The sequence below is a fragment of the Danio rerio genome, chromosome 6, assembly GCF_052040795.2.
Source record: "Danio rerio strain M-AB ecotype USA chromosome 6, GRCz13ab, whole genome shotgun sequence".
Taxonomy (NCBI): domain Eukaryota; kingdom Metazoa; phylum Chordata; class Actinopteri; order Cypriniformes; family Danionidae; genus Danio; species Danio rerio.
Genome location: NC_141026.1, coordinates 48800975 through 48818742, shown reverse-complemented (window position 1 = coordinate 48818742; position 17768 = coordinate 48800975). Strand labels below are relative to the sequence as shown.

Sequence of the window (17768 nt, the reverse complement as noted above, 5' to 3'; positions counted from 1 at the left end):
AAAGAGTTTTTAGCAAGACCATAGAAACATTTTGGCTCCCTAAAAAACTTTTCTTTCTTTCTTTGTGTGTAAGAAATGTTTTTAAAATGTTAAAGATTCTTTATGGAACCATCAATGGCAAAAAAAAAAAATAATTTAAAAGCATTTATTTAAAAACACAGTAACTTACCAACATATCACAATGTTTTCTATTTTTATTTTATTTTTATTTCAGTTTATTTTAATATAATAGAGAGCAACTTACTTAAATACTGACTCTATCAGCATAGATAGATATATCTATAGATCTAAATCGATTTCTAAGTAAAGGAATTACTTTATATTTTCTCAAACATACGTGTTACGCAGCGAAAACTGAGACCGCCTCCAGTGCGCAACGCCCCCTACTCGCGCTCCTCGTGCTTGAAAGTTCACTTTTGATTGTTCCCCGTCGTTGTGTGGACCAATACAGCCGTCACCTAATCACTGAATAAATCAGTGAAAGGGGGAGAGTTGCAGGCTACCGTGCAGATCCTCCGCAAAGCCAAGATGACCAAGCGCAAAGGAAAAAGTACCAACAAACAGGACGACAGTTTGCTGCTCTTGGAGACGCCATCCGTAACTCCGCAGAGGGGATTTAAAGAATATGCGGTCCCTGCCATTGTTTTCTTTATTTTCGCTGTCGGAGGATCAACAGCAGTCTGGTTCTGCTGCCAGCAGCAGCAAACTATTGACAGTCTGACTGAGACGGTCAATGCAATGCAACTCAGGATAACCAAGTTCCAACAGCAGTTGGGAATGGGTAATGCACAGGTATTTCATTTTATGACACTAAATACGTATTTAACAAATGAAAAATATTCAACAAATATGCATTTTTCGTGTTTTGAATTAACAATAATTACATTAATTAGCTTGTTTTACACATGGAACATTGTGTACCTCACTGACCACTTGTGTAAAATACCTATTAAGGTGTACATATTAAGTTATTTGTAATGATTTCACTGGAAAAAGCCTTTAATACAGTCAGGTCTGAATTCATGTCTCATGTGCCCTTTCAATATTCCATTCGTTGAATTGTGTCATGTGGCTCACAGGCCATTAATAGTCAGTTCGGACCAGGATCATGTTTCCTTTTGCCATGCTGGCTTGTTTAAAGGACACCATGCAAATGGAGTTCTAACCAACATGTAAAAGTGAAAATTTAAACAAACAAGTAAATTAATTTATCTTAAAAAGTGTACAGCATTGGATTAATGGCCACATTTGAAATCCAATTGCAAAACTCTTTAATTTCTCTTTCGCCGGTGGTCATTCTAGAACTTTCTCATGCACTTAAAAAACTGTTTTCACAAACATACTGCACTGTAAAAGGTAAATGCCATCACACCATTAACGTTGTATTCAAGTTCTTATAAAAAATAAAATAAAATAAACAATTTTAGCTTAACATTTAGAAAATTTTGCCTAACTTCTAACCCAGATTTATATAATATTAGTTATTCAATTTCTATTAAAGGAAATGTCACAATTTTAAATGTCAGAAGCTTACATAAAATAGGCTCTTTGTGTAAAACACTGTAGGAAATCTTTCCAGGTCATTCATAGCCAGAGGTTAATTGTAACCAGATGGTGTTTTTGGGTACACATTTACCTCGTTAAATTGACCTCATGATGCTTTAAAATATCAGTTGGGATGAATTTAATCATTCATTTTAATCACACAACTCTTTAAAAGCCGTAGTATATATCTAATGCAACATCAATTGCAAAGAGCATTGTTTAGTCTTCTACTGTTCATGAAAATCAACTGAATCATAAAATCACCTGCAAAACTCAAGTGAGCTTGTTATCAATATTAACAATATATAAAAGTGTAATTTTTAATCCTGCATTATTCACAGTGGCCTTGGATAAGTCTCTACTACACTTCAGATGTAATTATTAATAACTGATTATTATTAAGAGATCATAAATCATTTGAAAAGCAAATGATGATAGACTACGTTTTAAACAAAAAACTAAAATAATGTTCAATTGAGGTGGTTTTGGTGAATAAAAGGAAATTGAAATCCATTTGCTGATAAAATGCTGTCGAAGCAAACATTACCACCATGTGACCAATCAGCTGTCTCCATTATGCTTGCCTTGTTTAGGTTTGTTGCTTGGTTTCCAATACTTTAACCACTGACTTTTTTGCCAACTTTGATAACTTTGCTATTCATTTAGGATAAGTCAATATTCGAAGTGAATCAAAATTGTCCTAAGACAAGAATGGGTGTTTAATAGTTAATGAAAAGTGGTGATCCACTTCATACGTTGAGTACTGTAGTTTCACATGATGGACTGAGCCGGACCTTACAGAGGAGGCTGTTTCAGACCTTAAACATTCTTCACCAGCATGGACCACACCAAACTTTAAGCTAGACTTTATTGTTGAGATGGTAAGGGAACAGTTGGATAAAACGGAAAGGGAAGTAAGAGGGATAAACGGTGAACAGGTTGGTATGGTTGATTGGGTGTCCTACAATGATGCCCAGAGACTCAGAGTGGGGTTATCGTCGTTGTAATATTTGGTAGACTGATTGAATCCAGAGATTCAACATAGGAAGGACGAGAGGGTTATAGGATTTTTAATAGGAAGTGAGGAAATAAAGGGAGGGTGAGTTCGAGAGAACAAGAAGAGCAGTGATAGAGGTCTGGTCTGCTTAAATTAAGATTTTAGGCAGAAAGTGATTGGTTAAGGAGACAAAGTGAGGTGTGGTTCCACTGCTGAAGTTAATAATTAAACTTCATTGCAATTAAAGCATGTCGTCTGTATTTCTAGGTTGCCAATGTTGGTGTTTTTGAAGAGCGTCTACAAGCTCTGGAAGAGGCCTACACACAGGCCCAAAAAAAGGCAGATGTTGCACTGGCCACTTCAGAAAAACTCAAATCTACTGATGTTCAAAACCAAGTCTGGTCTCTTCAGACCGAGATGAACACCAAACTTTCTGGTCTCCAGCAGGAGTTTGTTTCCACTGCTTCGCTGAATGCAGTTGACAAGAATAAATCTGAAGAGATCGAAACACTGAAGCAGAGGCTAAATTCTCTCCTTGCTGCTAACTCTGAGGTATCCGTTACCATTTCTGGGCTCACTGACACTGTTTTGGTCACCAAATCACGTCTCGACGAGCATGTGTCTGCTGTAGAAAGTCTCACATCTGAGCTGGAGGAACAAAGAATTGAACTTACAAGCCTGAAGGAATCTTTTGCCAGCAATAAAAAGGCTCTTCAAAGAAACAGACAGGAAGTGATGGACATCAAGTGAGTAAACAAAAAGGCCTAAAGGCCCCAATATATTTCAAGTGAAATCAGAGAAGGAAGTGACATGATGTCTTTTCAAACTAAACCAGTCCAAAGTGTCATTAGTTTGACTTTTTTGCTGAACTTTCTGAAAAAGTTTGCTCTGACTGGTAAACATCTTCGAGCTAACGTTGGTTTGTGACAGTAATGTCAAAAATTGAGGTCTCCTGGGACTCTGGCTTCTTTAACAAGAAACTATTCTTATTTCTCAGAAATTCAGTCAGGACATTCTTGTCAAATTCAGACGTTCAGGAGTAAAAACAAACATGGTTCTGGATGAGAAACAGGCTAGATACTCCTCAATAAATAAATAGATACATAATTAATATTTTATATGTAGGTATGTTTGTACTGTATGCATGGGTTATACATTGCCAGGTTGAAATTTCTATCATGATTTTGTGTGTACAATACATTTCATACTAGATCTGCACAATCCTGAAGTATAAGTTGATGTGATAAGAATGCCAGCTTAGAGTACATTGCTAATCAGATATTTCACTTCTTTTTACCCCCAAGCAAACGATGAAAAATAACTGTGCCATGCTTATACTGTACCAGGGCCTTAGGCTTTAAAGCATAGGTCTCAAACTCAATTCCTGGAGAGCCGCAGCTCTGCACAGTTCTGCTCCAACCCTATGTAATGTAATGAAATGTGAATTTATATAGCGCATTTATTGTGTATGGCCATACACCCAAAGCGCTTCACAATCATGAGGGGGGGTCTCTCCACAACACCACCAGTGTGCAGCATCCACTTGGATGATGCGACGGCTGCCACAGGACAACGGCGCCTGTGCGCTCACCACACACCAGCTATTGGTGGAGTAGAGGGACAGTGATAGAGCCAATTCGGTGGAGAGGGGATGATTGGGAGGCCATGATCACAAGGGCCGATAGAGGGGTTACACCCCTGCTCTTTCACGAGAAGTGCCTTGGGATTTTTAATGACCACAGAAAGTCAGGACCTCGATTTAAAGTCTTATCCGAAAGACGGCGCCCACTGACAGTGTAGTGTCCCCTTCACTTTTACTGGGGCATTAGGACTCACACAGACCACAGGTTGAGCGCCCCCTGCTAACCTCACGAACACCACTTCCAACAGCAACCTAGTTTTCCCTAGTGGTCTCCCATCCAGGTACTGACCAGGCTCAGCCCTGCTTAGCTTCAGTGAGTAACCGGTCTTGGGCTGCAGGGTGACATGGCTGTGGCCCTGATAAACACAGCTCGTACAAATAGTTGTGGTGTTCAAGAGTCATGAAAACAGTCATTCGTTAGATTAGCTGTGTTCAATCAGGGTTGGGGCAAAACTGTGCAAAGCTGAGGTCCTCCAGGAATTGAGTTTGAGATCTATGCTTTAAATGAATAGTTTGCTCAAAAGTGTAAATTCTGTCATCATGTTACTATGGAATTAAATATGGACGGTAAAGGAAGATATACTGAAAACATCCATTGTGTTCAACAGAAGATAGAAACTCAAAGAGGTTTGGAACAAGTAAATGATGTGTTTGTGACAGTTTTCTTTTTTGAGTTAGCTTTCATCCTAAGGTAGTTTTTGAGATCTTACATTGATGAATTCTATGTAGCATTTAGTGGTTTGCTTTTGTTATGCAAGTAAATGTGATATGGCTGCTTATAATGCATCTTGAGTTTGATGTATCTCTTGTAGGGATTTGCTGCAGATGGAACAAGCAAAAGAATCCCAAGCCCTTGAAGAGCAACTTATGAGTGTTCGAAGGAGCCTGGAAGACCATCAGAAGAGTACTCATAACCTTCACTCTCACCTTGCTGCCCAACTTAAGATCGTTCAGAGTCAGGTACAGTCTTGACTGCTTATTTTATTTTATACATATAATAATTTAGACCTTTAGCACATCCTGATATTCTTAATGTCTTTTATGTACTGTAGATGCTATCTGAAAGCCAGGAGTTTGATTCAGAGGAAGAGATTCCAGAAGAAGATCAGCAAGCCGAGCAAGTACCAACTCATGGAGAAGTTCCAATCCATGATGAAGTTAAAGTTGAAACCGTCACTACAGAGGACACTTTAGCCAAAGAGATTAATTCTGAAGAAGCAGAGCAACTGGTACAAGAGGTAGAAGAGCCAACTGAGCAGGTTAAAGTCCACGAGGAAGAACCCACAGATGGGAATGAAATTTCTGAAGAGGCTGAGGCCAAAGAAGTTGTTGCCGAGGAGGTTGAACAAGATGATGAGGATCCATTCTACCAGGACGAAGAAAAACCTGACGAGCTGCAGGTATTTGATGAGGAGAAACCAACTGAGGAGGTTCCAGTCCAGGGGGAAGTAGAAGACATTGAGAAGCAAGATGAAACTGTGGATGAATCTAAAACTGAGGCATTTGAGGGCACAGATGGAGATGTGATTGATGAACAAGCAGTAACTGAGGAGGAAGTGGTAACCGAGGAAGATGAAGGCATGGATGAAGATGTAATTGATGAACAAGGAGTTACTGAGGAGGATGTGGAACCCGAGGACGTAGAAACCATGGCTGGAGATGTGAGTGATGAACAAGCAGTATCTGAGGTTCCAGTCCAGGAAGAGGAAGCTGTTGACGAACAAATAGAAAATGTTCCTGCCATGGAAGTCCAAACCTACACGAAGGAAACTGAATTTGGCACAAGTCTAACCGAGGTTGAAGATGACACCTCAGAAGATCAGATGATTGAAGACATGAGCCATGAGGAGATGCTGCAGGAGCCACAAGACAAAACAGAGTTGCAGAAACACTTGGTAGAAGTTGAAGAAGATATCCAAGATTCTCATGTGGAAGAAGAACCTACTGAGGACTTTGAAGAAGACCTAGATCATACATACATTTCAGAAAATGAAAGTTAATTTACTAAGAGGATAGCAGTACAAAATAAAAGACTTTCTGAGGACTTTAAATGATCCAGTTACCCTGATGAATGATGTGAAACTTCACATGTATTGAAAAGTTCCTCAGTCTTACTTTGTACTTGGAAGTGAACTTTGAACCTAGCAGCAATGTTTTTTTTTTTTTTTTTTTTGTAGCTATTCTCTCTCTTCAAGTCTTGAATTGCTCCATTTACACTGAAATGTAGAGTTGGGATTGTTCAACTAGATTACAAATTTAAAGACAGCAATTTTTTCATACAGTGGTTTTCCAGCTAGCTAACCTCAGGAGTGTCACTTAAATAAAACTGCTTTTTTATGTTTTTACTATTTCCCTATTCTGGCTTCTCTCTCTTCTGGTGTTTAGTTGTCTGATGAAATGGGACACATGCTGTGTGTGCACGTGTAATGAACGCGTACGAGTGTGTGTGTGTTTGTGTGTGCGTGCGCTTATTTGCAGCTCTTAGGTCAGGGGTTCAGGAATGTGCCACTGATCTTGGACACTGGGGACATGTGTGCCCTATTTGTAACTATAGTTCTGGTTTAGGTTCATCAAATGCCTGAAATATGAGATGTGTACCTTGTGCCCTTCTTAACCAAACCACAATTTATGTTGAAACCTAGCTGCACGGTGCTGTTCTAAGGCAAGAGATGTTACTAATTAAGTTTGTATTGTATCTGCAGTCTTTTGAGGCTGTTATGGGAAAATAGAAGTGATACAATATGAATAAACAACAGTTGTGATTTTTTTTATTATTATTTAAAAAAACAGCAACAAAATATATATACAATTATGTTGAGACCTTTAAAATATGGTTTGTATACATGTATGTACAGTCAATCAAGAGACAAGTGGGAGGATGATTTTACCTTTACAATGCGATATATTATGCCTTTCTTTTAGCCTTGACTATCATCTTTCCATTTCTTTAAAACATCTTAATAACAATATATATGATGACCCTATTGAAGTGTGATTAAGATGTTTTAAAGAAATGTAAAGATAATAGTCATGGCTAAAAGAAAGAAATATATATATATATATATATATATATATATATATATATATATATATATATATATATATATATATATATATATATATTTATTTACATAATATACATATTTTTTTATGATATCCGTTTACATTTTTTACACTACGCTTTGTGAAACTAGTCAACGTTTAGGACTTTTATTATGAAAGTTAAAGGCCGCTTTTGTGGTTCGCTTCAATAGTCAGTCCGCCTGTGTTGTGTGATGCGGGACGGTGTGAGAGAGAGGGGTTTACGGTCTCCTCGTGCCTCAATCCTCCCCGCACGGAAACTTATTAATGATATCAGTGGGGTTACAGTCACCTCGGGGGGTTTCTGCAGTCCAAAACAAGCCAGCTCAGCATCTGTTATTGTGGAATGAACGACGAGAAAAGCCCGGATAACGGCAAGCGAAACTCTGGGTATACCAGGTAAAATGAATCTGTGACATCTACAAAACAGAAATATTTGAGTTATTTCTTTCTTAAATTAACCAAAAATACTATATTTCCCCTTCAATCACTCTGTAAATATGATCTCTGTAAGTTACTGCTTGGATTGTTTCGACATTCATTGACAGCACACATGCCTAACGCACTTCCTGGTCGAAAAAAGTACTTGAGCTGAGTAGTATATCTGCGTTAATGCAATTCATAAAACCGTAAGCGTAAGTACTCGGAAGACTTAATACTTCCGTCAAAATTCTGGAGTATCTGATGGGTATTGGACACTTTACTATCCCATCAGGCCACAGGAGAGGATTTATGAATGCAATGATGCACCTGACGCTGCTCACGTGATCCGTCATTCATATTAATCAAAGTGTATCATACACTATAACAGAATATCGAATTTTAACCGAGTAAGTTGCAGTTCAGATGTACCCAGCTAACATTTTTTTTCTAGTTTCAGAACGCTCCTGGATTTTCCTGGAAGTTCTCTGTGGGTTAGCAGCATGGACAGTTATCATTATATGAATAGAATTCTTCCTCTAATATAGAACACCATTGACATTCATTTTAAGTTGTTAAAAATCAGCTTTTAACTTTCTGGCCAAGGTTATATATATACAGTATGATTACTTATAATGTATAATGGTTACCAGAACGTTCCTATTTGTTTCAAAAAATATATAAACAAATCGGTAACATATGAGAATGTCAGTGATCTATCTGTGTTTGCTGGGTAGTACCCATTATAGTATCCGGTTTGGGCCTAAATAAAATTTCTTTAAACGTGTATGCTGCAGTTCAGATGTACCCAGCTAACATTTTTTTAGTTTCCAGAACGCTCTAAAAAATATACTGGATTTCAATAAGTTCTCAGTGGGTTAGCATGGAAAGCTTTCATTACTTGAATGTAATCCTCCCTCTAATATTGAAGATCATTGACTTTGATTTTAAGTTGTTAGAAACAAAAATATCTGCTTTCAACTTTTTGGGAAAGGTAAAATATTATTACTTATTACTAATATATGATTACTTATGATTTATTATGGTTACCAGAACGTTCTTATTTGGTTCCAAAATAAATAAACAGGTGGGAACCATATGAGAATGTCAGTGATCTATCTGTATTTGCTGGGTAATACCTATTACAGTAGCCAGTTTTGCCCTATATAATATACATTTTTTAAATGTGTAAGTTCTGATGTACCCATATAACAATTTTTAGTTTCCAGAATACTTGTCCAGGATTTCAAAAAAGTTCTCAGTGAGTTAGCATGGAAAGCTTTGTTTACGTGAATATAATCCTCCCTCTAATATAAAAGAACTTTGAGGTTTATTTTAAGTTGTTAGTAAAATCTGTTTTCAGCGTCGTGGGAAATGTAATATATGGTTACTTATTACTAATATATGATTACTTATGATTGAATATGGTTACCAGAACATTCTTGTTTGGTTCCAAAGTAAATAAACAAACGTCAACTATATGAGAATGCCAGTGATCTATGTGTGTTTGCTGGGCAGTACCCATAATAGTAGCTGGTTTTGGCCTATATAATATTTTCTTAAACGTGTAAGTTGCAATTCAGATATAACCAGCTAACAATTTTTAGTTTCCAGAACGCTCTGTAAAGTCCTGGATTTCAAAATGTTGTCAGGGGATTAGTATGGAAAGCTTTCTTTACATGAGTAGAATCCTATTTATAATAAAGAAAAACATTGAGGTTCATTTTAAGTTGTTAGTAATAAAACAAATCTGCTTTCAGCTTTTTAAAGATAAAAAAAAAGCGAATAAAGAATGTTCCCAGTAAGTTCTTGGTTCCACAATAAATCAACAAATGGGAACCATATGAGAATACTAGGTGATCATTCTGTTTTTGCTGGGTGGTGCCCACTGTCATAGCTGATTTTGGCCTAAATCATTAAATAATTCCAAATTTTAAATTTTCCAAAATTTAGTAAATAAGAACATGTCTTTGTACTTGACAGTGGCCAGATTTTATTTCTCACTAATCATGATTCATAATTTTATGGTGGGCATAACGCTGAATCTCCGACATCTCATTATTTTAATGAATTCATTTTACTTTAGCTTGTTCTCTTACTATTAAACACTGTATGTTAGTGCATCCCTGTATTAGTGTAATCTGTTGACAGATTTTGTCTGTCACATTAACAGTGTAATTACGACTCTAAAATCTAATCATGTGTGCTCAAGAACATGATTTACAGAGGACCACTAAAATGTCATTCAATGTAACAATAGCTTAAATAACAAATATTCTTGTCAGGCATATTTAGAACTGATATGATGACATATTAAAATTATTTTGATATATGCCATTTACTTTTGCTTGTACTCAAATTATTAAACAGACTGGCAGCGCATGCTTAATTCTGTGTAATGTGTTGACAATTTATCTTACCTGAACAACTGTCATATCAAGAGTCAACAAAGCCAGGAATGTCATGCATATTCAGAGCAAGATCCATTTATTGACATATTAAATGATACCATCTCATTATTTTAATATATGCCATTTACTTTACCGAGTACTCTTATTATTACACAGTGTGGAAATGCATGTCTTATTTTGTGCAGTTTGTTGATAGAATTTGTCTTATTTGAAGAGCAGTCACATTAAAGTCGACCACGACATTATGAAAGCCTTTTTGGGCATATTTAAAACAGGACTCATTTGAAGACAAATCAATAGGCAGTATCTCATTATTTTGGTAAATGAAATTTACTTTAGTTTCTAGTCTTATTTTTAAACACACACCAGCAGCACATGCCTTATTTTGTGTCATTTGTTGACCAAACTTGAACAACTGTCTAATTACCACGCTTGACGCATTTCTGCGTTTGTTCTGTCAACAGTATTGAGCAAATGCTGGCTGTGAACCCCGGGAAGACGCCCATCAGTCTGCTGCAGGAATATGGAACGCGGATAGGCAAGACTCCAGTGTACGACCTGCTGAAGGCCGAGGGTCAGGCCCACCAGCCCAACTTCACCTTCCGCGTGTCTGTGGGAGACATCAACTGCACCGGCCAGGGCCCCAGCAAGAAAGCTGCCAAGCACAAAGCTGCCGAAGCGGCCCTGAAAATGCTAAAAGGAGGAATGCTGGGAGGAATCGGAGGAAACGGGATGGAGGGAGATGGGTTTGTCGGGATTGAGATGGAGGGAGAATGGTAAATATCAGATTGTGTGTGCTTTTGATAGAAAATGCACACTGTGATATAGAGAATTGAGTTGGCACACTTGAAAGAATGAGCAGTTTCTGTGTGTTTTAGCCCTCAGTCAGAGATGAAATCATCCAGTTCAACACAACAAGCTGAGTGCAATCCAGTTGGAGCTTTGCAGGTGAGAGATCAGATTCTTGGTGGTCTTCAAACTGCAGATTTGAAGTTGAAATGACACTCGATTCTTTTGGAAATAGGCTCATTTTACAAGTTCCCTAGAATAAAAAAGTTTTTACCATTTTTGAATGCATTCACCTGATCTCCTGGGGCCTCATGTATCAACGCTGCGTACGCACAAAAACTTTGCGTACGCCAGGTTTCACGCTCAGAATCGCTCACGTTTGGATTTACTAACAATGAACTGAACGTGGGAATGTGCGCAGGTTCACGGCAGCTTTCTGGCAGGCGTACGCACATTTTTTGTGCGTGTCTGTTTTATTTCCATTGGCGACTCCTAGAGGCAGTTGTGTTAAATTCTTCTCTACAAAGTGTCTGATCCATGCAATGGCAGCTGTATGAGACGGGTTCATATAGTTGGTATGTAAGATTTCCATACCATACAGTTGACCAGCTAAACATTAAAGCACAATTTGCAGCGGTCGCCTGTTTTCCCAATGTAATCTGAGCGATCTACCGCACGAACATTGCTATAAAGACACTATCTGAAGATGAATTTGCATGCGTGAATCAGAAACATTTCCACTCAATAAATGTGCATATAAAATATGATGCACAAACTTATTGATGATTCCTACTTGTCTTTCTCTTGATAAATAGTGGGCAAAATCTGATATGTAGCGGGGGGAAAAAAAGAAAGAAATTACAGTATTAGACGCTGGATTCGAGCCGAGTTTATGCTCGAACATGTCAGTACATGATCACAGGCTTCTTATGAGGTGCGCCACTGAGACTGCTAAGGGTTCTGCAACATTTTTCAGTTATAAACCACACTATTTCTTTTTTAAATGCACTCAGTGCGATGTTCAGACCCAACTGTGTTAACCGTATCAGCTAAACTCTCCCACTCTATTTTTTTCTTTTGTTGTTAATTCCGGAGAACAAACTTGCAAATAACACCGCTTTTCTCCGGTCTACCTCCGAAAGCAGCACCTCCAATTCACATTCTGTTCAAAGTTTCTCTTTTTGCTTGCTTTTGCCGTAGCTTTTTCGTTGGGTTTTGCCATTAGCATAGTCATTAGCATATTCATACGGGGGAGGAGGCAGGGAGGGGTTTTGTGCTCGTGCATGTTGCGCTCAGTTTCACGTTCATTCAGATGTACAAAAGAATATGCGTGAGATTCAGCGTACGCAGTGTTTCATACATCTGAATTTTTTTCTGCGTACGCACATTTACAGCTTTGTGCGTACGCAATGTTTTAGTAAGATTTCCACGCAAGTCTTCGTACATGAGGCCCCTGGTCTGGCGGGAGCACTTTTAGCTTAGCTTAGAATAAATCATTGAATTGGATTAGACCATTAGCAAGTCACTCAAAAAATAATAAAAAAAAAAGACTTTTAAAAATGTTCCTGTTTAAAGCTTGACTCTTCTGTTGTTACATTGTGCTTGCTAGGGCTAGCTACAACCCTCTAGCTGGGGACTATTTTTAGGTCCTCCGTAACATCATTGCATGTAATATTGTCAGCAATGTCCCTTGATTATTAGCTGCAATAAGAGTAACATTCCTAGCCATAGTGAGCTATAAAATAGAAGTTTTTCGTCTTAGTACACAATGCTGAATAGTCAAGCTTTAAAATCAGAATATTATATTATATTGTATTATAATATTATATATAATAATATTATAAATTCTTTTTTGAATTGAGCGAGATGCTAATGATGCAATCCAATGATTTATGCTAAGCTAAGCTAAAAGTGCTCCAGACCCTGAGCCCAGCTGATTGAATGAACACAAAAATTGTAAAACTTAACTTTTTAACTCCTAGGTTAGTTGTAAAATGTGCTTATTTACAAAAAAATGTGGAAGGTTGCCTAAGATTTTTAAATTTCAACTGATATCAACATACTTTTAATTTCTCAACATAAAAAAATGAAATAATGACTATCATACATTTTAACCAAAAACACCCACTAAAATGAGTGTAATGGTAGATTATAAACATGTTTACAGCAAGAATCACTGGATGACATATTAAAATATTATGTTTATGCATCAAACTCCAGCCCCAAATTACTAATTAATTGTCATTTTAGGCTGTTAATCATTTAAATTTTGTACAATGTTGACGTGAACTTGAACTGCAGAAGAGTCAAACTTTAAATAGAAAAATTATCAAAAGTCTTTTAAATAAAAAAAAAAAAAAAACTAATACTACTAATACTTCCCTTCTTAGACTTTACAGACCTGAAACTTGCCTATAGCACTTATTTATTGTTGCTCTTAGTTGTGTAAATTGCTTCTTTGTCCTCATTTGTAAGTCGATTTGGATAAAAGCGTCTGCTAAATGACTAAATGTAAATGTAAATTTTAGCGAGACGCTAATGGTCTAATCCAATTCAATGATTTATGCTAAGCTAAGCTAAGCTAAAAGTGTTCCCGCCAGACCCTGAACTCAGCTGAATGAACTAAAAAAATTTAAAACTTAACTGTTTAACTCTAGGTTAGTTGTAAAATGTGCTTATTTACATAAGTGGAAGGTTTCCTAAGCGTGTTTAATTTCAACTGATATTAACATACTTTTAATTTCTCAACATAAATCTTTTAGGTAAAAAAATTAATAAAGACTATCATACATTTTAAGCAAAAACACCCACTAAAATGACTGTAATGGTGATTATAAAACAAAAATCTTGTTAGGCATGTTTACAGCAAGAATCACTGGATGACATATTGAAATATTATGTTTGTGCATCAAAGTCCAGCACCAAAATACTAATAAATTATCATTTTAAGCCGTTAATCATTCAAATTTTGTTCAATGTTGACACTTTGACATTCTGCCTGCTGCAGCTATCTTACAGCAACAATGTCCATTGATTATGTCGTAATGAGAGTATAGTACCTAGCCATAGTGACCTGTAAAATAGCAGCTTTTACACTTGGTACACTATGTAACTGCAGAAGAGTCAAACTTTAAATAGGAATATTATCAACAGTCTTTTTAAAATTTTTAGTGAGATGGTAATGGTCTAATCCAATTCAATGATTTATGCTAAGCTAAGCTAAGCTAAAAGTGCTTCAACCAGACGCTGAGCCCAGCTGAATGAATTCAAAAACTGTAAAACTTAACTAGGTTACTTGCAAAAAGTGAAAGGCCTAAGCTTGCGTAATTTCAACTAATATTTACATACTTTTAATTTCTTAGCATAATTCTTTTAGGTTAAATATAAAATTATGCATTTTACACCAGAGAGAAAACACACTAAAATTAATACAATAGTAGATTATAAAACAAAACTATGTTTACAACAAGAATAGTTGGATGACAAATTAAAATATAATGATTATGGATCAAAGTCCAGCTGCAAAAATACTAATTTATTGTCATTTTAAGTCTTTAATCATTCAAATTTTGTACAATGTTGACACTTGAAGATTTTATTAAGTACAGGTTTGAATAAGTGTGCTGATTTGTTTGTACTTCAAGTATCTGCATTTGAATTGAATTTCATCTTTGAATGACCCATATGCCATTTTTCAAATAATTTGAAAAATAAACACTTTACTTTTATTTATTTACCTTCAATTGCCTTCAATATTGGTGATGTTTCTGGTATTAGCCATATTAAAATATAATCACACCTTAAAAAAGGATTCATTGGTTAATTTTAGTTAATGTATTTACTAACATAATCAACAATAACTTTAAAGCATTTATTAATCATATTAATTATTAATTAATCAATTAGTCCAGCATTTACTGATGAATGAATAAAATCCAAATTCATGCCTGTTATCATTAGTTAATTCACTGCGAGTTAACATGAACTAACATCAGCAAAGATTAATGCAGACAGTTTTCATGTTCACCATAAATACTCTTTGTAATAAAACCATATTTACCAAAATATATTTCTGAATCAGACATCATTAAATATGCTGTTTCTACAGGAACTAGTAGTGCAGAAAGGCTGGCGTTTACCTGAATACACCGTCACTCAAGAATCTGGTCCTGCACACCGCAAAGAGTTTACAATGACCTGCAGGGTGGAGAGATTTGTAGAGATAGGTAAGATTCTGTGCTAGTTCTTTTCAAATATGAAATCCATTCAAAGTCAAACCTGCCTTAATTGAGCTGAGTTGTGTTGAAGGAAGTGGCACATCAAAAAAGCTTGCTAAAAGAAACGCAGCAGCAAAGATGCTCTCTCGTATTCACGATGTGCCGGTGGACATGAGAAGCAGCCACGAGGCCGAAGCAGAAGATGACACCTTCAACATGGTGATTTACTCAGGATTATTATGCTGTAAGTATAGTATGATTTCAGAGATTTAACCATCTGAAATACTCCACAGCAAATTGGTGGCAGACTGGAGGGAGGAAAGTCTAAAGGCCTGGGCTGCACATGGGACTCTCTGAGGAACTCTGCTGGAGAAAAGATCCTGCAGTTGCGCTGTCATCCTCTGGGCCAGTCTGACTCCATCGACTCCAATTTCTGTTCGCTCCTTCGTGAACTCTCTGAAGAACAGCGCTTTGACGTCAGCTATCTGGACATAGGTGAGATACATTTACAAAAATAAAAAAATCCAAGAAAGGTTTTACTTGATCTATTATAACCACATAAATTACCCTTGAATAAGAAGCTTCATTTTGACCATATTTGGAAGGGTCGTGAATACAAAAGTGCTTGCCCACACATTTAAAGCAGCATTTGATACAAATGAGCGTCATATATATGGATGATAATACAGCTGACATTTTTATTGTGAATGAGTTTACTGTGTGTGCTCACATTCTGAAGTCGTATATAAACATGTACTATCTTTTGGGCTTTGTTCATTCAGAGGAGCGCAGTTTGAGTGGCCTATATCAGTGTCTGGTGGAATTATCCACACAGCCTATTACCGTCTGCCATGGATTTGCTTCCAGTCTGGATGCGGCTCGTGCCAGTGCTGCTCACAATGCCCTGCAGTACCTCAAGATCATGGCAGGAGGGAAATAAGGCACGGAAACAGCTCACCTGTTACTTTTTTTTTTTTTTTTTGCTCCCCAGTGGAAAATTGGACATTTATCAGGTGAATTTAAGCTTAACTGTTTTTTGTTTGACGCAGTAGGTGTACTTTAATGATCTGCTGCTACCCGATGTGAACCCAGTCGGAGGACGTACTGATTGCTTAATTGTCTCTTTAAATTTGACACCTGAAGTGTGCATCTCATTCCTCAGTGCATCCAAAGAAAGGCAGGGGGACTCTGCTCATTTGAAACCTGAGGACAAGGGTGTCACATGCAGTTAAAACATTCTCAAAATCATTCATGTCTCAGCAAATACCCGAACTTTGCCCTGAAAACTTCATCTTCAAAATCTCCCTATTTTCTTTTTTATTTAAATTATGATATTGTTAACTGCTCTATGAACTTGATCATTATTTTTAACTGTGTAAATGTTTGACTTTTGTACACTGTGTTTTATTTTAAATGAAGTTATTTTTTGCCATTAGTTTTGCCTCATGGAATTCATAAAATGTAATTATATATTTTTTCCTCATGGCCATTGAATCTAGAATAATAACATGGACCAGAAGGTTTGTGATAAATATCTACCTCCTTGTATGTGTTGCTGCCTCTTCATCACTGCATCTGGAGTATTTAAGACTAATGAAGTATATTTGTTGATTCTGACAACTAATTTGTACTAAATTTGTTAGTCTATAATCTAGTGGGTATTTTATCTTCAACAATAAACTTTTTGAAACCAACTCTCTTGTGTACTGATTTTGGCAAATTGCTCATTTAGCAAATTCTTTGTCCTAGATAAAAGTAGAGTATTTGTATGAAGAGAATGTGTTGCAATGTCCTTACTACACCTCAAGGGGGCAGTATAGTTGGTATTAAACATCTACACTCACCGGCCACTTTATTAGGTACACCTGTCCAACTGCTCGTTAATGCAAATTTCTTATCAGCCAATCGCATGGCAGCAACTCAATGCATTTAGACATGGTCAAGACGATCCGCTGTAGTTTAAACAGAGCATCAAAAATGGGAAGAAAGGTGATTTGACTGAACGTGGCATGGTTGTTGGTGCTAGACGGGCTGGGCTGAGTATTTCAGAAACTGCTGATTCATTGGGATTTTAACACAACCATCTCTAGGGTTTACAGAGAATGCCCAAAGACGACACTAGGTGCTACTTCTGTCAGCCTAGAACAGGAAACTGAGGCTACAATTCGCACAAGCTCAACTAAATTGGACAATGGAAGATTGGAAAAACGTTACCTGGTCTGATAAGTCTCGATTTCTGTTGGGACATTCGAATAGTAGGGTCAGAGGCTGGCATCAATGAAAACATGGATTTATCCTACCTTGTATCAACGGTTCAGGCTGCTGCTGATGGTGTAATGGTGTGGGGGTGTTTTCTTGGCACACTTCGGGCCCATTAGTACCAATTGAGCATCCTGTCAATGCCACAGCCTACCTGAGTATTGTTGCTGACCATGTCCATACCTTCATGAGCACGGTGTACCCATCTTCTGATGGCTACTTCCAGCAGGATAACACGCCATGTTATAAAGTTTAGTCTCAGACTGGTTTCTTGAACATGACAATGAGTTCACTGTACTCAAATGGCCTCCACTGTCACCAAACTCGAGAGGGTGCTCGCTGCAGAGCCATTTGAGGAGAGGTGAGCTCCAGAGAGGGGGAGCATGAGCTGTCGCTCCTCCTCCTGT

General features: G+C 37.1%; 3 protein-coding genes across 6 annotated transcripts in view; all 3 read left to right on the top strand.

Moving 5' to 3' along the window:
• igfn1.3 (immunoglobulin like and fibronectin type III domain containing 1, tandem duplicate 3) overlaps positions 1-17768 on the top strand; it is a 229655-nt gene that overhangs the window by 133289 nt on the left and 78598 nt on the right. The gene's annotated exons all lie outside the window — the stretch shown is intronic.
• On the top strand, positions 352-6540 carry zgc:66479. 4 transcript variants are annotated; one of them, XM_087255055.1, is made up of 5 exons: positions 379-792; positions 2810-3936; positions 4648-4875; positions 4978-5144; positions 5237-6532. In XM_087255055.1, the coding sequence occupies exons 4-5, from the start codon at positions 5010-5012 to the stop codon at positions 6182-6184; spliced, it is 1083 nt and encodes a 360-aa protein (XP_087111181.1). In that variant the 5' UTR covers positions 379-792; positions 2810-3936; positions 4648-4875; positions 4978-5009; the 3' UTR covers positions 6185-6532.
• On the top strand, positions 7434-16794 carry tarbp2 (TAR (HIV) RNA binding protein 2). The gene is given in 7 exon segments (NM_199997.1): positions 7434-7664; positions 10561-10872; positions 10975-11044; positions 14994-15111; positions 15194-15321; positions 15396-15597; positions 15885-16794. Coding segments are annotated over 7 exon segments (1041 nt in total). The 5' UTR covers positions 7434-7611; the 3' UTR covers positions 16043-16794.